At 50.1% G+C, this 20315-nt stretch overlaps 1 protein-coding gene across 1 annotated transcript in view; it reads left to right on the forward strand.

Moving 5' to 3' along the window:
- The window catches only part of LOC144493944 (dynein axonemal heavy chain 8-like), a 1661706-nt gene that overhangs the window by 1547084 nt on the left and 94307 nt on the right, over positions 1 to 20315 (forward strand). Inside the window, exons 92-93 of the mRNA XM_078213521.1 lie at positions 12971 to 13072; positions 16816 to 16976. Of these exons, the coding sequence (XP_078069647.1) occupies positions 12971 to 13072; positions 16816 to 16976 (263 nt within the window). The remainder of the gene's footprint in view (positions 1 to 12970; positions 13073 to 16815; positions 16977 to 20315) is intronic.

The following is a 20315-nucleotide window of genomic DNA, read 5'->3' on the forward strand; positions in this document are numbered from 1 at the left end:
GAAACAGACATGGTCCACAAAGGTCTGTTTCAGGCACTCCAGCTTCTTGAAGAGGTAAGTTCAGAACTTACAGCCCATCTCTAACTCAGATCGGTGGTGGTGGTGGAGGCGGGGGGAGGGGGGGGCGGCGGGGAGTTGGGTCAGATCGTTCTCTGGTGGGGGGCGGGCGGAGGAGGGAGGTAGGTCAGATCGTTTTCTGATGGGGGGAGGAGGAAGGCGGGTCAGATCGCTTTCTGGTGGAGGGGTGGAGGAAGGCGGGTCAGATCGTTCTCTGGTGGGGGGGAGGAGGGAGGTCCCCCAGCCGAGATATTTGAATCATCGATAGTCACGGGTGAGGTGCCTCAAGATTGGAGAGTGGCAAATGTTGTGCCTTTGTTTAAGGCACTGGCAACAGCCTGGGAACTACAGGCCAGTGAGCCTCACATCTGTGGTGGGTAAATTGTTGGAAGGTATTTTGAGAGACAGGATCTACAGGCATTTAGAGATGCAAGGACTGATTAGGGACAGTCAGCATGGCTTTGTGAGTGGAGAATCATGTCTCACAAATTTGATTGAGTTTTTTGAAGGGGTCACCAAGAAGGTAATGAGGGCAGTGCAGTTGATGTTGTCTACATGGACTTTAGTAAGGTCTTTGACAAGGTACCGCATGGTAGGTTGTTGCATAAAGTTAAATCTCGTGGGATCCAGGGTGAGGTATCAAATTGGATACAAAATTAGCTTCTTGACAGAAGCCAGAGGGTGGTTGTAAAGGGATGTTTTTCAAACTGGAGGCCTGTGACCAGCGGTGTGCCTCAGGGATCAGTGCTGGGTCCACTGTTATTTGTCATTTATATTAATGATTTGGATGAGAATATAGGGGGCATGGTTAGTAAGTTTGCAGATGACACCAAGATTGGTGGCATGGTGGACAGTGAAGAAAGTTATCTCCGATTGCAACGGGATCTTGATCAATTGGGCCAGTGGGCTGACCAATGGCAGATGGAGTTTAATTTAGATAAATGCGAGGTGATGCATTTTGGTAGATTGAACCAGGGCAGGACTTACTCAGTTAATGGTAGGGTGTTGGGGAGAGTTACAGAACAAAGAAATCTAGGGGTACACGTTCATAGTTCCTTGAAAGTGGAGTAACAGGTGGACAGAGTGGTGAAGAAGGCATTCGGCATGCTTGGTTTCATTGGTCAGAACATTGAATACAGGAGTTGGGATGTCTTGTTGAAGTTGTACAAGACATTGGTAAGGCCACACTTGGAATACTGTATGCAATTCTGGTCACCCTATTATAGAAAGGATATTATTAAACTAGAAAGAGTGCAGAAAAGATTTACTAGGATGCTACCGGGACTTGATGGATTGAGTAATAAGGAAAGGCTGAATAGACAGGGACCTTTCTCTTTGGAGCGTTGGAGGCTGAGGGGTGACTTTATAGAGGTCTATAAAATAATGAGGGGCATAGACAAGGTAGACAATGAATATCTTTTCCCAAAGGTAGCGGAATCTAAAACTAGAGGGCAAAGGTTTAAGGTGAGAGGGGAGAGATAGAAAAGTGTCCAGAGGGGCAATGTTTTCACACAGAGGGTGGTGAGTGTCTGGAACAAGCCGCCAGAGGTAGTAGTAGAGGTGGGTACAATTTTATCTTTTAAAAAGCATTTAGATAGTTACATGGGTACGATGGGTATAGAGGGATATGGGCCAAATGCGGGCAATTGGGATTAGCTTAGGGGTTTTTAAAAAAAGGGCGGCATGGAGAAGTTGGGCCGAAGGGCCTGTTTCCATTCTGTAAACCTCTATGAGTCAATGTCTCTATGATTCGAGGTGGGTCAGATAGATCTCTTGTTGGGGGGGAAGTGGAGGGAGGTGGGTCAGATGGCTCTCCGGTGCGGGGGAGGAGGGAGGCGGGCCAGATCGTTGTCTGGTGGGGGGAGGGAGGCAAGTCAGATCGTTCTCTGGTGGAGGGGAGGAGGGAGGCGGGTCAGATCATTGTCTGGTGAGGGGGGGGAATTGAGGCGGGTCAGATCGTTCTCTGGTGGGAGGAGGGAGGCAAGTCAGATCGTACTCTGGTGGGGGGAGGGAGGCAAGTCAGATCGTTCTCTGGTGGGGGGAGGGAGGCAAGTCAGATCGTTCTCTGGTGGGGGGAGGAGGAGGGAGACGGGTCAGATCGTTCTCTGATGGAGGAAGGGAGGTGGCTCAGATCGTTCTCTGATGGAGGGTAGCAGGGAGGCGGGTCAGATCGTTCTCTGTTGTGGGGGAGGGAGACGGGTCAGATGGATCTCTGGTGGGGGGGAGGAGGGAGGCGGGTCAGATCGTTCTCTGTTGCGGGGGAGGGAGACGGGTCAGATTGTTCTCTGGTGGGGGGGAGGGAGGCGGTCAGATCATTCTCTGGTGGTAGGGGGGCAGGGGGTGTCTGCTGCCACTCTGCATACGATTGGTGGGGGGGGAAGGCGGGCAGGGGGCCAGGATTGGTCTGGGTAGTGGGGGTGGGGGGATAAGGAGGCAGTAATGTTGTGGGGGTGGGAGCAATGTCTGTGGGGGTCAGGGGGAGGCATTATCGGGCCCTGGTGCGATGTGGAAGGGGAGTGTTTTTCGAAATTTCTTTTACTGCACAGGCGCAGTTGAAGGCTCCGATCGGAGCAGCAGCTTTTCGGGCGTGATAAGCCCCGCCCACAGGCATCTGCAGCACGATTCAGAATCACTACTTTTTTTCAGGCAGAGTGTGTATGGGGGCGCCTGTGGTAAACCATCGTTGGTTCCCACTGTGGGGTTGTTCTAATGTTGTTGTTGGGCTAGGGTGGGATTAATACACCTGTGGTTGTTACTGTTGTGGCACATCCCAGTCGGGCTCCGCCTCCTGGGAAGGTATAAGACCCCCTGCTCGGGCGGGACCTCGTCAGTCTGGGGTGGTGTACTTACGTTCTAGTAGTTCCATTGTTAGGCAATAAAAGCCTTCAGTTACCGAAGCCTTGTGTCTTGAGTTCAATTGACGTGCATCAATTTTATTGCCTAACACTAAGCTCTCGACGGAAAGGAGAGTATGGAACAAATCTTAAAGCCAGAGCGTCTGACGCTGGATCCACGTGCGGTGGGCGCCTCTAACACCTTCGACCACTGGCTGAAGTGTTTTGAGGACTACCTGGCAGCCTCCGCAGCGGTCATCACAGATGACGACAGACTCCGGGTCCTCCATGCGAGGGTAAGCGACACTGTCTACCTCGCGATCCGTGCAGCCACCACTTACCCGAGGGCCCTCGAGCTTTTGAAAAAGCGCTACACGAAACCTCCCAATGAGATCCACGCTCGTTACCTCCTCGCTACACGACGTCGGCAGTTGGGCGAAACCATGGATGATTACGCCAATGAGCTCTTGCAGCTTGCCAGGGGCTGCGACTGCAAAGCTGTGTCGGCTGAGCAGTATGACCTCGCCCGAGATGCGTTTGTGGCAGGGGTAGGGTCTTCGTACATCCATCTCAAGCTGCTAGAAAAGAGGAATCTCAACCTGACCCAAGCTATGGAAGCGGCTGAAATGCTTGAGGCGGCGTCGAAGAACTTGGTCCTGTATCCGGAGGACTACGTGGAGACAACGTGGCAGGAGCAGTCACAAATCCCTCCTCGCCCCACGGGCTCGAAGTGCAGTGTTATGGCGTGCTCCCATGTAGACCCGACGACGGCGGCAGCCCCATGCGGCCCGCGGTGCTACTTCTGCGGAGGAGACAAGCATCCACGACAAAAGTGTCCTGCTAAAGCGGTGGTCTGTAATCAATGCGGTAAAAAGGGGCACTATGCGAAGGTGTGCAGATCAAAGCCCAAGAACGGCAGTGCAGCCTGTGACCCTTCAGAACGGGGATCATCACCATCGACGTCGGAGTACCCACGGGGTTCGTCCACGTGCGAGTCCAGGACGACGCCATTGCGGTCGACGGAGTCGGAGGAGGATGACCACCAGGTGTCGCTACGCTTGGCGCCCTCCACCATGTGCGATTCATGGGGGCGGCCATTTTGGTCAACGACGACCAGGAGCGACCAGCAGGGGTCCTCAGCATCGACCTCAGCTGCCTGCAGTGACGTTCAAGGGCCAACGGTGGTGTCGATCACCCTGAACCAGGCTAAGCACCACAGGCTTGACTGTTCAATGATGGACATAAAGGTAAATGGTCGTACAATTTATTGTCTGTTTGACAGCGGGAGCACTGAGAGCTTTATTCACCCTGACACTGTAAAGAGGTGTGGACTCCAGATTCAACCTGCCAAACAGACAATCTCTATGGCATCACGGTCCCGGTCTGTCCCTGTTCAAGGACGTTGTGTGGTTACTCTGAAAGTGCAGGGCACAATTTACGAGCGATTCAGGCTCCTTGTGTTGCCGCATCTTTGCGCACCAATTCTCCTCGGACTAAACTTTATGGTCCACATGAAGAGTGTGATCCTACAGTACGGTGGGCCACTCCCTTCGCTGACAGTAGGGGAACAGCTGCAGTCTCCAAATTGTCCAAAGCGCCCCGCATGCAATCTTTCTACATTAAAGATCACCACACCCTCTTTATTCAAGAATCTGGTACCAGGCTGCAAGCCCATCGCTACTAAAAGGAGGTGTTACAGCGCTGAAGATCGGATCTTCATCAGATCTGAGGTTCAGCGGTTCCTCAAAGAAGGGATCATACAGCCCAGTGTTAGTCCGTGGAGAGCACAGGTTGTGGTGGTTAAGAGCGGGAACAAACCCCGGATGGTCATTGATTACAGTCAGACCATTAATCGATATACGCAGCTGGATGTGTATCCTCTCCCGCGCATATCTGATATGGTCAATCAGATTGCGCAGTACCGGGTGTTCTCCACCATAGACCTTAGGTCCGCCTACCACCAACTCCCCATCCGCCCAGAGGACTGACACTACACGGCTTTTGAGGCGGATGGCCGTCTGTATCAGTTTCTTAGGGTTCCATTTGGTGTCACCAATGGGGTCTCGGTCTTCCAGCGTGCAATGGACCGAATGGTGGACCAGAACAGGCTGCGGGCTACCTTCCCGTACCTGGATAATGTCACCATCTGCGGCCGTGATCAGCAGGACCATGACACAAATCTCCAGAACTTTTTACGCACTGCATCTCGCCTGAATTTGACCTACAACAGGGAGAAGTGTGTATTCCGTACCCGCCGGTTAGCCATCCTGGGATACGTAGTGGAAAATGGGGTCATTGGCCCTGATCCCAACCGTATGCGCCCCCTTGCTGAACTTCCCTTGCCCGCTAGCGCAAAAGCACTGAGGAGATGCCTAGGCTTCTTCTCCTATTATGCGCAGTGGGTCCCCAACTACGCGGACAAAGCCCGTCCGCTTATTAAGTCCACGACTTTTCCACTCACGCCAGAGGCCCAATTGGCCTTCAAGGCATTGAAACACGACATTGCGAAAGCCACGATGCACGCGGTAGACGAATCCATCCCTTTTCAGGTGGAAAGCGATGCATCTGATTTCGCCTTGGCCGCCACACTAAACCAGGCAGGCAGGCCCGTCGCGTTTTTTTCCCGCACCCTCCAAGGTCCCGAAATTCGGCATTCAGCGGTGGAAAAGGAGGCCCAGGCCATTGTGGAAGCCGTCAGACACTGGCGCCATTACCTGGCGGGGAAGCGGTTCACCCTGATCACGGACCAGCGGTCCGTGGCGTTCATGTTCAATAACACGCAGAGGGGCAAGATCAAGAATGACAAGATCTTGCGGTGGAGAATTGAGCTCTCCACCTATAATTACGATATCATGTATCGTCCAGGGAAACTCAATGAGCCCTCGGATGCCCTCTCGCGCGGAACATGCGCTACTATGCAGGGGGATCGCTTGAACGCCCTCCATAATGACCTGTGCCATCCTGGGGTCACTCGGCTCTACCACTTTATCAAAGCCCGCAACCTGCCTTACTCGGTGGAGGACGTCAGGTCAGTGACAAGGAGCTGTCGGATTTGCGCGGAATACAAACCGCACTTTTACCGACCTGACCGGGCACATTTGGTCAAGGCCACTCGCCCCTTCGAGAGGATGAGTGTGGATTTTAAGGGCCCCCTTCCCTCAACAGATCGGAACGTGTACTTTCTTAACATCATAGACGAGTACTCCCGGTTCCCGTTTGTTGTCCCCTGCGCGGACACGTCGACTGCCACGGTGATCAAGGCATTCCGTGATCTTTTTACCCTGTTCGGGTACCCCAGCTATATCCATAGCGACAGGGGCTCGTCGTTCATGAGTAATGACTTGAGGCAATTCCTGCTCTCATACGGGATTGCCTCTAGTAGGACCACGAGTTACAACCCTAGGGGCAATGGACAGGTGGAGAGAGAGAATGCTACAGTCTGGAAGGCTGTCCTATTGGCGCTGAAGTCCAAATGCCTTCCAGTCTCCCATTGGCAGGAGGTCCTCCCAAATGCGCTTCACTCCATTCGCTCCCTCCTGTGTACGGCAACCAATGCTACTCCCCACGAGAGGATGTTCTCATTCCTTTGGAAGTCGTCCTCGGGGATATCTTTACCAGCCTGGTTGACGTACCCAGGACCCGTCCTTCTGCGGCGACATGTAAGGGCCCGCAAGTCCGACCCCTTGGTCGAACAGGTCCACCTCCTCCACGCCAACCCTCAGTATGCCTATGTGGCATATCCTGACGGGCGAGAGGACACAGTCTCGATCCGAGACCTGGCGCCCGCAGGGGACGTAGCAACTCCTGTCGCTCCCACACCCCCAGTGACGAATCGCTTATCCCTTATTTCTCCCCCGGACGTGGCGCGGTCAGCACCGGGACCAGTGCTTAACAGTTATACTCCAATGCACAGCTTGCCTGAGACCCGGAGATCGGGGCCATCGCAGAAGGTACCGGGATCCCCTGCACTACCGCTTCATCAGGGTCAACCGGCCTGTGAGTCCGTGGGAGAACAGCCGGACGCTGTTTTGGAGAGAACGCCACCGCAAGCACCTACTCCGGTGTCACCGCCGGTATTGAGGAGGTCACAACGACGGTGCGGTCCTCCAGATCGTCTGGACTTATAATCTGTTGACTTTTTTTTAGTCTGTTTTCGCACCCCGCCGGCGTTTGTTCTCAAAGGAGGGGTGAATGTGGTGAACCATCGTTGGTTCCCACTGTGGGGTTGTTCTAATGTTGTTGTTGGGCTAGGGTGGGATTAATACACCTGTGGTTGTTACTGTTGTGGCACATCCCTGTCGGGCTCCGCCTCCTGGGAGAGGTATAAGACCCCCTGCTCGGGCAGGACCTCGTCAGTCTGGGGTGGTGTACTTACGTTCTAGTAGTTCCATTGTTAGGCAATAAAAGCCTTCAGTTACCGAAGCCTTGTGTCTTGAGTTCAATTGATGTGCATCAGCGCCTGAAAACAGGTTTAACAAGGTGATGCGCTATCAATAAGGCGAAAGACTACCGGTGTGCCAATACAAGTGTCGGCTCTTATTCACAACAGAATCAAGAGCAGATCCCAACAAATAACCAACCTGGACTGAACAAGGGGGAGGAGACAGCCACCTTTATACTAGGTGCCAAGGGGAGGAACCAAACTGGAAGGGGATATGTCCAGGTATGACAAGCACACACAACGGTGGTCCATATAGGACAAAGGCACAACTGAGGTCCACCACATTCACCCCTTCCTTTAAAAAAACAACACGGGGGTGAAGCGGAAACAATATTACAAGTCCAGACGAACCGGTGGCTTGATCCGCCGTCGCGATCGTCGTAGTGCAGGTTGCAGAGTCGTCCGAGCAGGGAGCAATGTCGGCCCAGGCTCCGTACAGTGAGCGTCGAGAGAAGGCGCGAGGTGGTGTGAAGCGGACCGATCCGTCGTCCCGTCCAGTCGTCGGGTACTGCGTGGCGACGGCTCCGGCGACTCAAGCGAGCTGTACATAGGGGCGAGAGGAGTGAGCAGTGGCCCTGATGGCGTATGGGGAACAGTGGGAACCGAAGCTGGGGGTTGGGGGGCCGCAACAGGCTCTGGGCGCACTACATTGGAGACAGGGACTGAGGGAGGAAGAGGCGTAGCAGTCTCCGAGTGGACAACACCAGGGACCGTGGGGCGGAAGGACGTGGTGACCTCAGGGGCACCCGCGGGTGCCAAGTCACGGACAGAAACCGTGTCCTCCCGCCCATCAGGGTACGCTACATAAGCGTACTGAGGATTAGCGTGGAGCAATTGGACCTCCTCGACCAAGGGATCTGCCTTATGGGTCCGGACATGCTTCTGAAGCTGGACGGGCCCCGGGGACATCAGCCAATCCGGGAGTGAAGTACCCGAGGAGGACTTCCTGGGAAACAAAAACATCAGCTCGTGAGGGGTCGTATTGGTCGCTGTGCACAAGAGTGACCTAATGGAATGTAATGCGTCCGGAAGGACGTCTTGCCAACGGCTGACTGGAAGGCCCCTAGACCGTAGCGCTAATAGAACGGCCTTCCAGACGGTTGCGTTCTCCCGCTCTACTTGACCATTTCCCCTGGGGTTATAGCTAGTGGTGCGGCTGGAGGCAACGCCTTTGGCGAGTAGGTACTGCCTCAGCTCGTCACTCATGAAAGAGGACCCACGATTGCTATGGACATAGGCTGGGAAGCCGAACAGGGTGAAGAGCTTGTTCAGGGTCCGAATCACTGTAGCCGTGGTCATGTCCGAGCAGGGGAAGGCAAAAGGGAAATGTGAGTATTCATCAATGATATTCAGGAAATAAACATTGCGGTAAGAGGAGGGGAGGGGGCCTTTAAAATCAATGCTAAGGTGCTCAAGCGCGCGAGTGGCCTTTACAAGGTGCGCCCTACCTGGCCGGTAGAACGGCGGTTTGCACTCAGCGCAGACCCTGCATTGCCTGGTAATCGTCCAAACTTCCTCGAGGGAGTAGGGCAGGTTACGGGACTTGACAAAATGGAAAAACTTGGTGACACCCGGGTGACAGAGGTCGTTATAAGAACATAAGAACATAAGAAATAGGAGCAGGAATAGGCCATCTAGCCCCTCGAGCCTGCCCCGCCATTCAATAAGATCATGGCTGATCTGACGTGGATCAGTACCACTTACCCACCTGATCCCCATAACCCTTAATTCCCTTACCGATCAGGAATCCATCCATCCGCGCTTTAAATATATTCAGCGAGGTAGCCTCCACCACCTCAGTGGGCAGAGAATTCCAGAGATTCACCAACCTCTGGGAGAAGAAGTTCCTCCTCAACTCTGTCTTAAACCGACCCCCCTTTATTTTGAGGCTGTGTCCTCTAGTTTTAACTTCCTTACTAAGTGGAAAGAATCTCTCCGCCTCCACCCTATCCAGCCCCCGCATTATCTTATAAGTCTCCATAAGATCCCCCCTCATCCTTCTAAACTCCAACGTGTACAAACCCAATCTCCTCAGCCTCTCCTCATAATCCAAACCCCTCATCTCCGGTATCAACCTGGTGAACCTTCTCTGCACTCCCTCCAATGCCAATATATCCTTCCTCATATAAGGGGACCAATACTGCACACAGTATTCCAGCTGCGGCCTCACCAATGCCCTGTACAGGTGCATCAAGACATCCCTGCTTTTATATTCTATCCCCCTCGCAATATAGGCCAACATCCCATTTGCCTTCTTGATCACCTGTTGTACCTGCAGACTGGGCTTTTGCGTCTCATGCACAAGGACCCCCAGGTCCCTTTGCACGGTAGCATGTTATGGAGGGACTGTAGCTGGTCTAGTTGGGCGCTGGCACATGATCCACGGGACAGGGCATCTGGGGGCTAATTGAGCTTCCCGGGCCGGTACATGATGTCCTATCTGTAGGTGGAAAGCTCAATCCTCCACTGCAAGATCTTGTCGTTCTTAATCTTGCCCTTTTGCCTGGTGTTAAACGGGAAGGCAACTGACCGCTGGTCCATAATTAAGGTGAATCATTGGCCCGCAAGATAATGGCGCCAGTGCCGGACGGCTTCCACGATGGCCTGGGCCTCCTTCTCGACCGAGGAATGTCGAATCTCAGGGCCTTGTAAGGTCCGGGAAAAGAAGGCCACCGGACGGCCCCTCTGGTTAAGGGTGGCGGCCAGGGCAAAGTCAGACGCATCACTTTCCACTTGGAATGGGATGGATTCGTCCACAGCATGCATCGCGGCCTTCGCGATGTCTGCTTTGATTCGTCGAAGGCCCGACGGGCCTCCTCCGCCAGGGGAAAAGAGGTCGATTTTAGGAGCGGACGGGCTTTATCCGCGTAACGGGGAACCCACTGGGCATAGTAGGAGAAGAAGCCCAGGCATCTCCTCAGTGCTTTGAGGGTAGTAGGAAGGGGAAGCTGCATAAGGGGACGCATACGGGCTGGGTCGGGGCCAAGGACATCATTTTCTATCACGTACCCAAGGATGGCGAGGCGGCGTGTCCGGAAAACACGCTTCGCCTCATTATATGTGAGGTTCAGGAGAGTGGCCGTACGAAGGAATTTTTGTCGGTTGGCATCATGGTCCTGCAGGTCATGGCCGCAGATGGTGACGTTATCCAGATACGGGAAAGTGGCTCGTAGCCCGTGCTGGTCTACCATTTGATCCATGGCCCGCTGGAAGACTGAGACCCCATTGGTGACACCAAAGGGGACTCGGAGGAACTGGTAGAGGCAGCCATCCGCCTCAAAGGCAGTATATGGGCCATCCTCCGAGCGGATAGGGGAGCTGGTGGTAAGCCGATTTCAAATCGATTGTCGAGAAAACCCTATAGTGCGCGATGCAGTTGACTATGTCCACGATACGGGGAAGAGGATACGCATCTAGTTGGGTATACCTGTTTATGGTCTGGCTGTAGTCAATCACCATGCAGTGTTTCTCCCCCGATTTAACTACGACCACTTGCGCCCTCCAGGGGCTGGTGCTGGCCTGAATAATCCCTTCCCAGAGCAAACGTTGTACCTCGGACCGAATGAAGGCCCGGTCATCCGCACTATAGCGCCTACTCTTGGTGGCTATGGGCCTACAATCCGGGGTGAGGTTATCAAATAAGGGGGGGGGGTTGATCTTGAGGGTCGAGAGACTGCAGGTGGTGCGCGACGGGTGCTGCAGTGACGGCACCTAGCAGACGGAGAGCGGGGGATAAGGGCCATCATACTGCAGGGTGATGCTCCTATGATGGCTGAGGAAATCTAACCCCAGCAGTACAGCTGCGCAGAGTCGCGGCAGCACGAGGAGCCGAAAACGCTCATAGTCTATGCCCTGTGCCATCAGCGTCACCAAACAGCACCCGAGGACCTCCACTGAGTGGGAATTCGAGGCCATGGAGATGGTCTGGCTCCAGGGGCGCACGGGAAGAGCATATTGACGCACTGTGCGAGGGTGTATAAAACTTTCTGTGCTCCCACAGTCGAACAGGCAGTTTTCTGCATGACCATTTACCTTGATCTCCATTATTGACTTGGAGAGTTGATGAGGCTGCGACTGGTCCAGGCAAATCGATGCCACCGTTGAATCCAAGAAGAATCCGTCTCCGTCGCCGTCCGATGACGTCACGGATAAAGCTTCCTGCTCAGCGCGTCTTGATGCCAGTCTCAAAGATGGCGATTCCCGCGCTTCCGGTGACCGCATCAAAGATGGCGATTCGCGCGCAGCCTGCATTAAAGATGGCTGCGCCCGCGGAACACACATGGCGCCACGAGGCTTCGGAAGCGGCTTTGCCCGGCAGACTTTAGCGAAGTGGCCTAGCTTACCGCATCCGGAGCAAATCGCGTCCTTCGCCGGGCAGCGACGCCGATGGTGCTTGGGTAGGCCGCAAAAGTAACATTTGGGCCCCGCCAGAACAGCCGTCGCGGTGGAGCCATCGGTAGAACGGGATGCAAGGTAAGACCCGAGATTGTGAGAGGCCGCTTCTAGCGTTTCAGCCATTGTGGCTGTTCTTCGGAGATCTAGGTCATCTTGTTCCAGCAGGCGCTGCCGGATATATGTAGACTCAATGCCCACAACGTAGGCGTCGTGGATCAGGTCCTCCGTGTTCTGAGCTGCTGTAACAGCCTTACAGTCACAAGCTCGAGCTAGGACCCGCAGGGCGTGCAGAAATTGGGCACACGATTCTCCTGGCTGCTGCTTGCGGGTAGTTAGGAGTTGTCTGGCGTAAACCACGTTAGGGCTCTTTCGGAACTGCCCTTTTAGGAGTTCGATAGCGTCTGCGTATGTAGCAACGTCCCAGAAGATTCCATAGACAGCTTCGCTTACCCGGGCGCGGAGCACGTGGAGTTTAGCGGCGTCGGTGTCGATGGTCGTAGCGGTGTCGACGAATGCTTCGAAGCAGTCCAGCCAATGATCGAATTTATCAGAGGCTCCAACCTCTTGAGGGTCTAATGCTAACTTGTTGGGTTTTAGAAACTGCTCCATGCTGGTAACTGTTGTGAATAAAATTGATGCGCTATCAATAAGGCGAAAGACTACCGATGTGCCAATACAAGTGTAGGCTCTTATTCACAACAGAATCAGGAGCAGATCCCAACAAATAACCAACCTGGACTGAACAAGGGGGAGGAGACAGCCACCTTTATACTAGGTGCCAAGGGGAGGAACCAAACTGGAAGGGGATATGTCCAGGTATGACAAGCACACACAACGGTGGTCCATATAGGACAAAGGCACAACTGAGGTCCACCACACAAGATGGATCTGGAACACTCCCAGATTCAGCACTTAGAATCAAAATGGTAAAATCGGGCCCCAAGTGTGGTGGTAGACAGTTCTATGGGAGGATTGGAAATTCTGCCTGATACTGAACTCATTACAAAGTGATTTTGTGTACATCCCTTTTATTATTTAACTACAAGTCCATATTGATGATGGATTGGCCTCAACAATTTTAAATTTATTTATAGTTGGATAAATTTATGAACAGAATTATCCCAAATACTAAAAACATTGCTCAAGTAATGTACTTTCTTCTGTTATCAAGATGAAGGCTTTTTTAGCTGAGCCTCTATATACTGAAAATGGAATTTACCCTGTGTCATTTGGATTCTTTCAGGGAGTGTCATGGAATACTATACGTTATATGCTTGGAGAAGTTCAATATGGTGGACGCGTTACAGATGACTATGACAAACACCTCCTCAACTGTTTTTGCAAGGTAATCCCACTCCTCTCCATACAAATATTGTGATTATAATGGCTGGACTCCTGCCATTAATGCCCTGCCACCTCTGCCAGCGAGAACAGAGAAGTTGGCGCCCAGCCAAATCTCCATTCACAGCAGCGGGTCCGGAGAATCCGGCCCTGTGTGTAAGAGGGTGCAGATGAAGATACTGTGATAGTTTTCACATTGGGCGTAATTGGCAAAATTGCATCTACTTTAAGAAGAGCTTTCTTTTCCAGTGTTCCAACACAAATCTCCCTTGCACAATGCAGAACATAAAAGTGCCTTGAACAGTGCAATTGGATAACCTTTTAAATCATGAAAACTGCTTTAAAAATATTTCTTTATTTATTTGACTTGCCTCGATGCATTTACTGACGCAGCATGAAAATGGGTTACCTGTGAGTAAACCAATTTTGAATTACTGAAAAATATTTATAAAAATAGAGAACCATCTGCTTGTTATATTAGGCTTCTTGTGAATTAATACAAAACGTCCAACATTTTTAAAACATGTCTTTTGGTATCCTTGGGGGCGATTCTCCCAAAAGTGCTGAATTGGCGGGAAACAGTTCCAGATCACGACAGTTCTGACAGGTCAGCTTCTCACCCGAATCTCCCCACACTGTGCAGTGCAAAGAGCCCAGTCGTGAATCTCATTAAAAACCCAGGGGGGTGGGACCTATTCACACCGGAGTTTGACAGTTCTGGAACTCTGCGCATGCGCAGTGACCCCAAACTCTCAAACTCCCGTTTGCTGGCCAGCCTGATCGCTGGTCACCCTGGGGCCCCCGCAGTGCTGCCCCTCTAGCCCCCCTCTACGGCCTGATTGCGGCCCCCACAGCAATTCCTGGGCCAGCCCTGACCCTCCCTCCCCCCGCCCCACCCGGAGCGCCCCGATGCCCAGGTCCCATCCCCCAGCAGTGGTGATCCCCCCACCCCTCTCACCCCAGCAGACCCCCCTGGAGGCAGGTCCCCCCAGAAGGCAGCCCCCCCGGCAAACAACGCCCCCCCCCCAAGCCCACCCCTTCATCCCAGACTGATCCCAATGCAGAGTGGCAGCGGTACTCCCCACCCACTGATCGCACCTAGCCCCGCCCACAATGGGCCCCACCCCTTGGCACTGCCCGATACCCAATGGGCAATACCAAGGTGTCCCAGGCATGGGCACTTTGTCCCTTAGGCAGTGCCAGGGTGCCCATGCCCAGGGGGCACAGGCTGGCACTGCCAGTTGCCCATGCCCAGCAGGCACCACCCCCCTGCCGCCCGACCCCTCTGGGGCCACAATTTCCACCCCTCCTTCATTCCAGCGGTGTCTCCCGCTAGTTCCCCAAATGTGGGGAACTAGTCTGAAACTCGCCAGAATGAAGTACTCCTGGCAGGGTGGGAAATTCGATCGGGACCTAAAAGGTCCCGATAATTAACTGATCTCCCTCATGGGAGGTTAGTTAGGAAGGTTCAGTCGCTAGGTATACATGGGGAGGTAGTAAATTGGATTAGACACTGGCTCAATGGAAGAAGCCAGAGAGTGGTTGTGGAGGATTGCTTCTCTGAGTGGAAGCCTGTGACTAGTGGTGTGCCACAGGGATCGGTGTTGGGTCCATTGTTGTTTGTCATCTATATCAATGATCTGGATGATAATGTGGTAAATTGGATCAGCAAGTTTGCTGATGATATAAAGATTGGAGGTGTAGTGGACAGTGAGGAAGGTTTTCAAAGCTTGCAGAGGGATTTGGACCAACTAGAAAAATGGGCTGAAAAATGGCAAATGGAATTTAACGCAGACAAGTGTGAGATATTGCACATTGGAAGGACAAACCAAAGTAGAACATACAGGGTAAATGGTAGGACTCTGAAGAGTGCAGTTGAACAGAGGGATCTGGGAATACAGGTACAGAATTCCCTAAAAGTGACGTCACAGGTGGATAGGGTCGTAAAGAGTGCCTTTGGTACATTGGCCTTTATAAATCGGAGTATCGAGTATAAAAGTTGGAGTGTTATGGTAAGGTTATATAAGGCATTGGTGAGGCCGAATTTGGAGTATTGTGTACAGTTTTGGTCACCTCGTTATAGGAAGGATGTAAATAAGGTTGAAAGAGTGCAGAGAAGGTTCACAAGGATGTTGCCGGGACTTGAGAAGCTGAGTTACAGAGAGAGATTGAATAGGTTGGGACTTTATTCCCTGGAGCGTAGAAGATTGAGGGGAGATTTGATAGAGGTGTATAAGATTTTGATGGGTATAGATAGAGTGAATGCAAGCAGGCTTTTTCCGCTGAGGCTAGGGGAGAAAAAAACCAGAGGGCATGGGTTAAGGTTGAAAGGAGGAAAGTTTAAAGGGAATATTAGGGGGGGCTTCTTCACGCAGAGAGTGGTGGGAGTCTGGAATGAGCTGCCGGATAAAGTGGTAAATGCGGGGTCACTTTTAACATTTAAGAAAAACTTGGACGGGTTCATGGATGAGAGGGGTGTGGAGGGATATGGTCCAAGTGCAGGTCAGTGGGACTGGGCAAAAAATGGTTCGGCACAGACAAGAAGGGCCAAAAGGCCTGTTTCTGAGCTGTAATTTTCTATGGTTCTATGGTTCTACATATTTAAAATAGATTTTTAAAAGGTTTAAATGACTTACCTGCCTTCCCGCCAGTTTCCAGCATGGTCTAGCAGGCGACTGTTCACCGGCTCTGGGCGATGCGCATGCATTCCTGGCGCATGCGCAAATCCCCGTCCAAGGCCGCAGACGTGTGTCTCCCAGCCGGACTCGCCAGAAAAGTGGCTGGCGCGGATGGGAGAATCACGGCCCTTGTGTCCAAAAGACACAATTGGATTTCTTCGAGGCTTGCAAATAAAGGCATGTAGCAGAAATTGCCATTGGTGATTAATTCACCATAAAGGGTGTGACTAATTTTGTGTGTGCACCCAACCTCAGGCACAATGGTTCTTAAATTAATTCAAAATATTGCAATACTCAAATTGTGTTGAACATAATTTGTGCTTAAAATTTCACAATCTTTTGTGCTGATTGACATTGAAAAAATTACAGCAGTGAAGTGAAAGCTGTACCCCACTTTGTTTCTTATCCAGTTTTAGTTTAGATTAGAAAGCCAGGTGGTTGTGGCATTGCTCTTATTCTTAATGTCTGACAAGATATTGAAACAACAAGCACTGAACATTGAAACATCATCAATTCCCCAATTAGAATGGGATTGTAACTTCCATTATGTTTGCTATATTAGACAGAGTTAAAGCAGAATGCAAACCAATTTGATAATTAGGAATATTCCCATAACAATGCAGTATTTTGCTACATATTATCACCTTACCAAGAAAGTATTGCAGAAAAATGAATGAATAAAAATTCTCTGAAAATAGTAAGAAAGGAGACTGCAGTTTAAATCAAATAGCAGAATGTTATCTTACTAACTTTTATAAGTACAGATTTCTTTCATCAGATTTGTCTCTTCTTTAAAAATAGAAAGAAGAGAATTTGTAGACAGTGCAACTTTTGCTGCTGGTTTTTTCTTTAAAAGTCTGTTAAATTATTCTGCTTTGTTGTTTTAAGTATTTTCTTGTAGCTCTGAGTTCTTATGATCTAAGTTATTATTAAACTATGATTAATGTTTTCAAATAAATTCATAGATTTGTTGTAACCTGATTGAACTACCCTCACAACTATAGCTTAACTCAATGGATTATGTTGTTTTGTGATTAAAGTGCAATTGTTTTGTGTACTTGCGATATAGGTGTGGTTCAGTGAGAAGATGTTCGATTCCAAATTCAGCTTTTATACCAATTATATTATTCCAATATGTGCAAATGTCGACAGTTATCTGGAGTATATTCAAACACTGCCTGCCATTGACACCCCCCAAGTGTTTGGCCTACACCCAAATGCTGATATCACGTAAGTAGGATGCAAGTTAATGTTTATTTAATACACAATGAACGGGATTTTCTCGCCACGGTTGCCCCAAAACCAGAAAATCCTGCCCAAAGTCAACGGACCTTTGCATGGTCTGCCCCCACACTCCCCACCCGCTATGGTTCCTATGGCAGGTGGGACGGGAAAATTCCCCCCAATGAGTTGGTAATGGTCACTTGTTATTGTTCCTTATTTCATGGTAACAATTAGACTATAACTTTGGCTGGATAATAGAAATGTGGGACTAACTTTTCAGCGATATCCAAGGACCTGCCACCTGCACCAGAAACTTACTTTGGGGTGGCATTTTGATGGCAGAAGCCAATTAACAGTATGTTTCCAGGGTGGCCAATCCCCAGGAGTTATTAGAGAGCCAGCAACCCAGCAACAACAAGGAGAGGGATTTAAATATTACAAACAGCCTCTCACCCTTTTCAGGCATGAGGCTGATCTTGCTGGATATCCGGCACTGGTTAGATCATGAGAGGTGAAAAATCAGGCATGAACCTGATTTCTCAGCTCTCTCGCAATCTTACTGTTCACCCTGCCAGCAGTGCGAGAAGCTAAGATTGCAGCAAAAGGATTTATCTGGAATCTTTCTGTGATAATTGTTGGGGGGATACCCTGGGAAAAGGACTCAGACTATCCACGCCTCTCATAGTTTTGTAAACTTCTATCAGGTCACCCCTCTGCAACTGTCATTCAAATGAAAACAACCCAAGTTTGTCCAATCTCTCCTCATAGCTAATGCCCTCCATTCCAGGCAACATCCTGGTAAACCTTTTCTGTACCCTCTCCAAAGCCTCCACACCCTTATAGTAGTGTGGTGACCAGACTGTACGCAATATCCAAATATGGCAAGATGACGTGCCAAATTTTATGCTCTATGCCCTGATTTGAGCAAGTATGCCATCTGCCTTCTTGACCACCTTATCCACTGAGTTTTTGTGTAATTCAGCAGAGGATCCTGAGGTTTCTTGTGCTGTTCTTCCAAACTGTTCTTCAAGACAGTCTTCATTTCTCCATGCTGTTGAAGGTTATTTACTTCTTTTGCATTTAATCTTGAAGGATATTCGCTATACTTCCAACTGTTTGTTTTCTACTTGACCCCTTGCCAACTTATGCTGTTCTTCAGGGCACTGCTTTCAGGGCTCTGATGCTGCTTTTATGAAGTAGTGCTCGGTATTTTTTAAAACTCCTCATGTTTTCTCGGGCTACATATTGACTCTTCAAATAATCTTTCAGTAAACAACTTAACGAAATCAGAGAATTGTTATAGCACAGAAGGGGGCCACTGATTATCAGATGAAAGTTCAATTTTTGAAATGGTTAAATCCAGCAAGTTCATGGCAGACTCCACAGGATAGAAATCCGAGTCCACTCTATGAATGACAAGAGTCAGAATTGCCTTTGGAAGGAATGAGGCAAACCTAGGGGGAATAATATTCCTGTCCCGCCTGCCATGGGAATCGTAGTGGGCAGGACAGAGCCATGAAAAGGTCCGTTGACCTTGGATGGGAACTTCCGGTCTTGGGGCAAGAGTGACCAGAAAATCTCTCCCAGGGTGTCCAATCAAAACAGACAGGCTGTTCGGAAAGAGAAATTCAACTCAAAAGAACACCAAAAGCAAATCAAATGTAGATAACCAAGTATGATTAGTTGTATAAATTTGTTTTGTATTCCCTCGAATTAGAAAGAACAAAGAATATTACAGCACAGGAACAGGCCCACTGGCCCACCAAGTCTGTGCTGACACACACTAATATTTTCATGCCTCTATGTGGTCCATATCCCTCTATTCCCTGTCTATTCATTTATCTATTCAGATGCCTCTTGAACATTGTTATAGAATCTGCTTCCGACAGCACGTTTCAGGCATTCACCACGCTGTGTGTGAAAAACTTGCCCTTTACATCTCTTTTAACCTTTCCCTCTCTCACTCTCAACCTATGCCCTGAGTAGTTGACCCTTTGATCCTGGGAAAAAGACTCTGATTATCCACTCTATCCAAGCCTGTCATAATCTTGTAAACCTCTATCAGGTCACCCTCTCATCCTCCAACGCTCCAATGAAAACAATCCAAGTTTGTTCAACCTTTCTTCATAGGAGAGGCAATGGCCTAGTGGTAGTATCGCTACACTATCAATCCAGAAACTCAGCTCATGTTCTGGGGACCTGGATTTGAATCCCTCCATGGCAGATGGTGGAATTTGAATTCAATGAAAAATATCTGGAATTAAGAATCTACCATTGTCAATTGTCGGAAAAACACATCTGGTTCACTAATGTCGTTTAGGGAAGGAAATCTGCCATCCTTCCATGTGACTTCAGAGCCACAGCAATGTGGTTGACTCTCAACTGCCCTTCGGCAACTAGGAATGGACAATTAATGCTGGCCAGCCAGCGACATCCATGTCCCACAAATGAATAAATAGTCCATATCCTTCAAACCCGTAACATCCTAGTAAACCTCTTCTTCACCCTTTCCAATGCATCAACATCCTTCTGGTGGTGTGGCGGCCAGAATTGCACACAATGCTCCAAATGTGACCTAACCAAAGTCTTATACAGTTGCATCATGATTTTCCAATTGCTATACTCAACGCCCCGACTGGTGAAGGACAGCATGCCATACGCCTTCTTGACCACCTTGTCCACCTGAGTTGCCCCCTTCAGGGAACTGTGGATCTGCACTGTGGATCCTTCTGTATACTAATATTTCTAAGGGATCTACCATTTACTGTATATTTTCCTTCTGCAGTCGACCTTCCAAATCGCATCACCTCACATTTGTCTCGGTTAAATCCCATCTGCCATCTTTTGGCCCAGGTTTCCAGCTGATTTATATCCTGCTGTATCCTCTCATAATTCTCTTCACTATCCACTACTCCCCCAATTTTTGTATCATCTGCAAATTTACTAATCAGACCACCTACATTTGCCTTGAAATCATTTATATATATTACAAACAACAGAGGCCCCAGCACTGATCCTTGTGGAACACCACTTGTCACAGACCTCCGGTTGGAAAAATACCCTTCCACTGCAACTCTGCTTTCTGTTTTTTTTTAAGTTTAAAATTTATTTATTAGTGTCACAAGTAGACTTGCATTAACACTGCAATGCAGTTAATGTGAAAATCCTCTAGTCGCCACACTATGGTGCCTGTTCGGGTACACTGAAGGAGAATTTAGCATAAGACCAGAAGACCATAATAAGAAGTCTCACAATGCCAGATTAAAGTCCAACAAGTTTATTTGGTAGCACGAGCTTTCAGAGCATTGCTCCTTCATCAGGTGAGTGCAGGATTTGGTTCACAAA

The sequence above is a fragment of the Mustelus asterias genome, chromosome 5 (genome assembly GCF_964213995.1).
Source record: "Mustelus asterias chromosome 5, sMusAst1.hap1.1, whole genome shotgun sequence".
In the NCBI taxonomy this organism is placed as follows: Eukaryota; Metazoa; Chordata; class Chondrichthyes; order Carcharhiniformes; family Triakidae; genus Mustelus; species Mustelus asterias.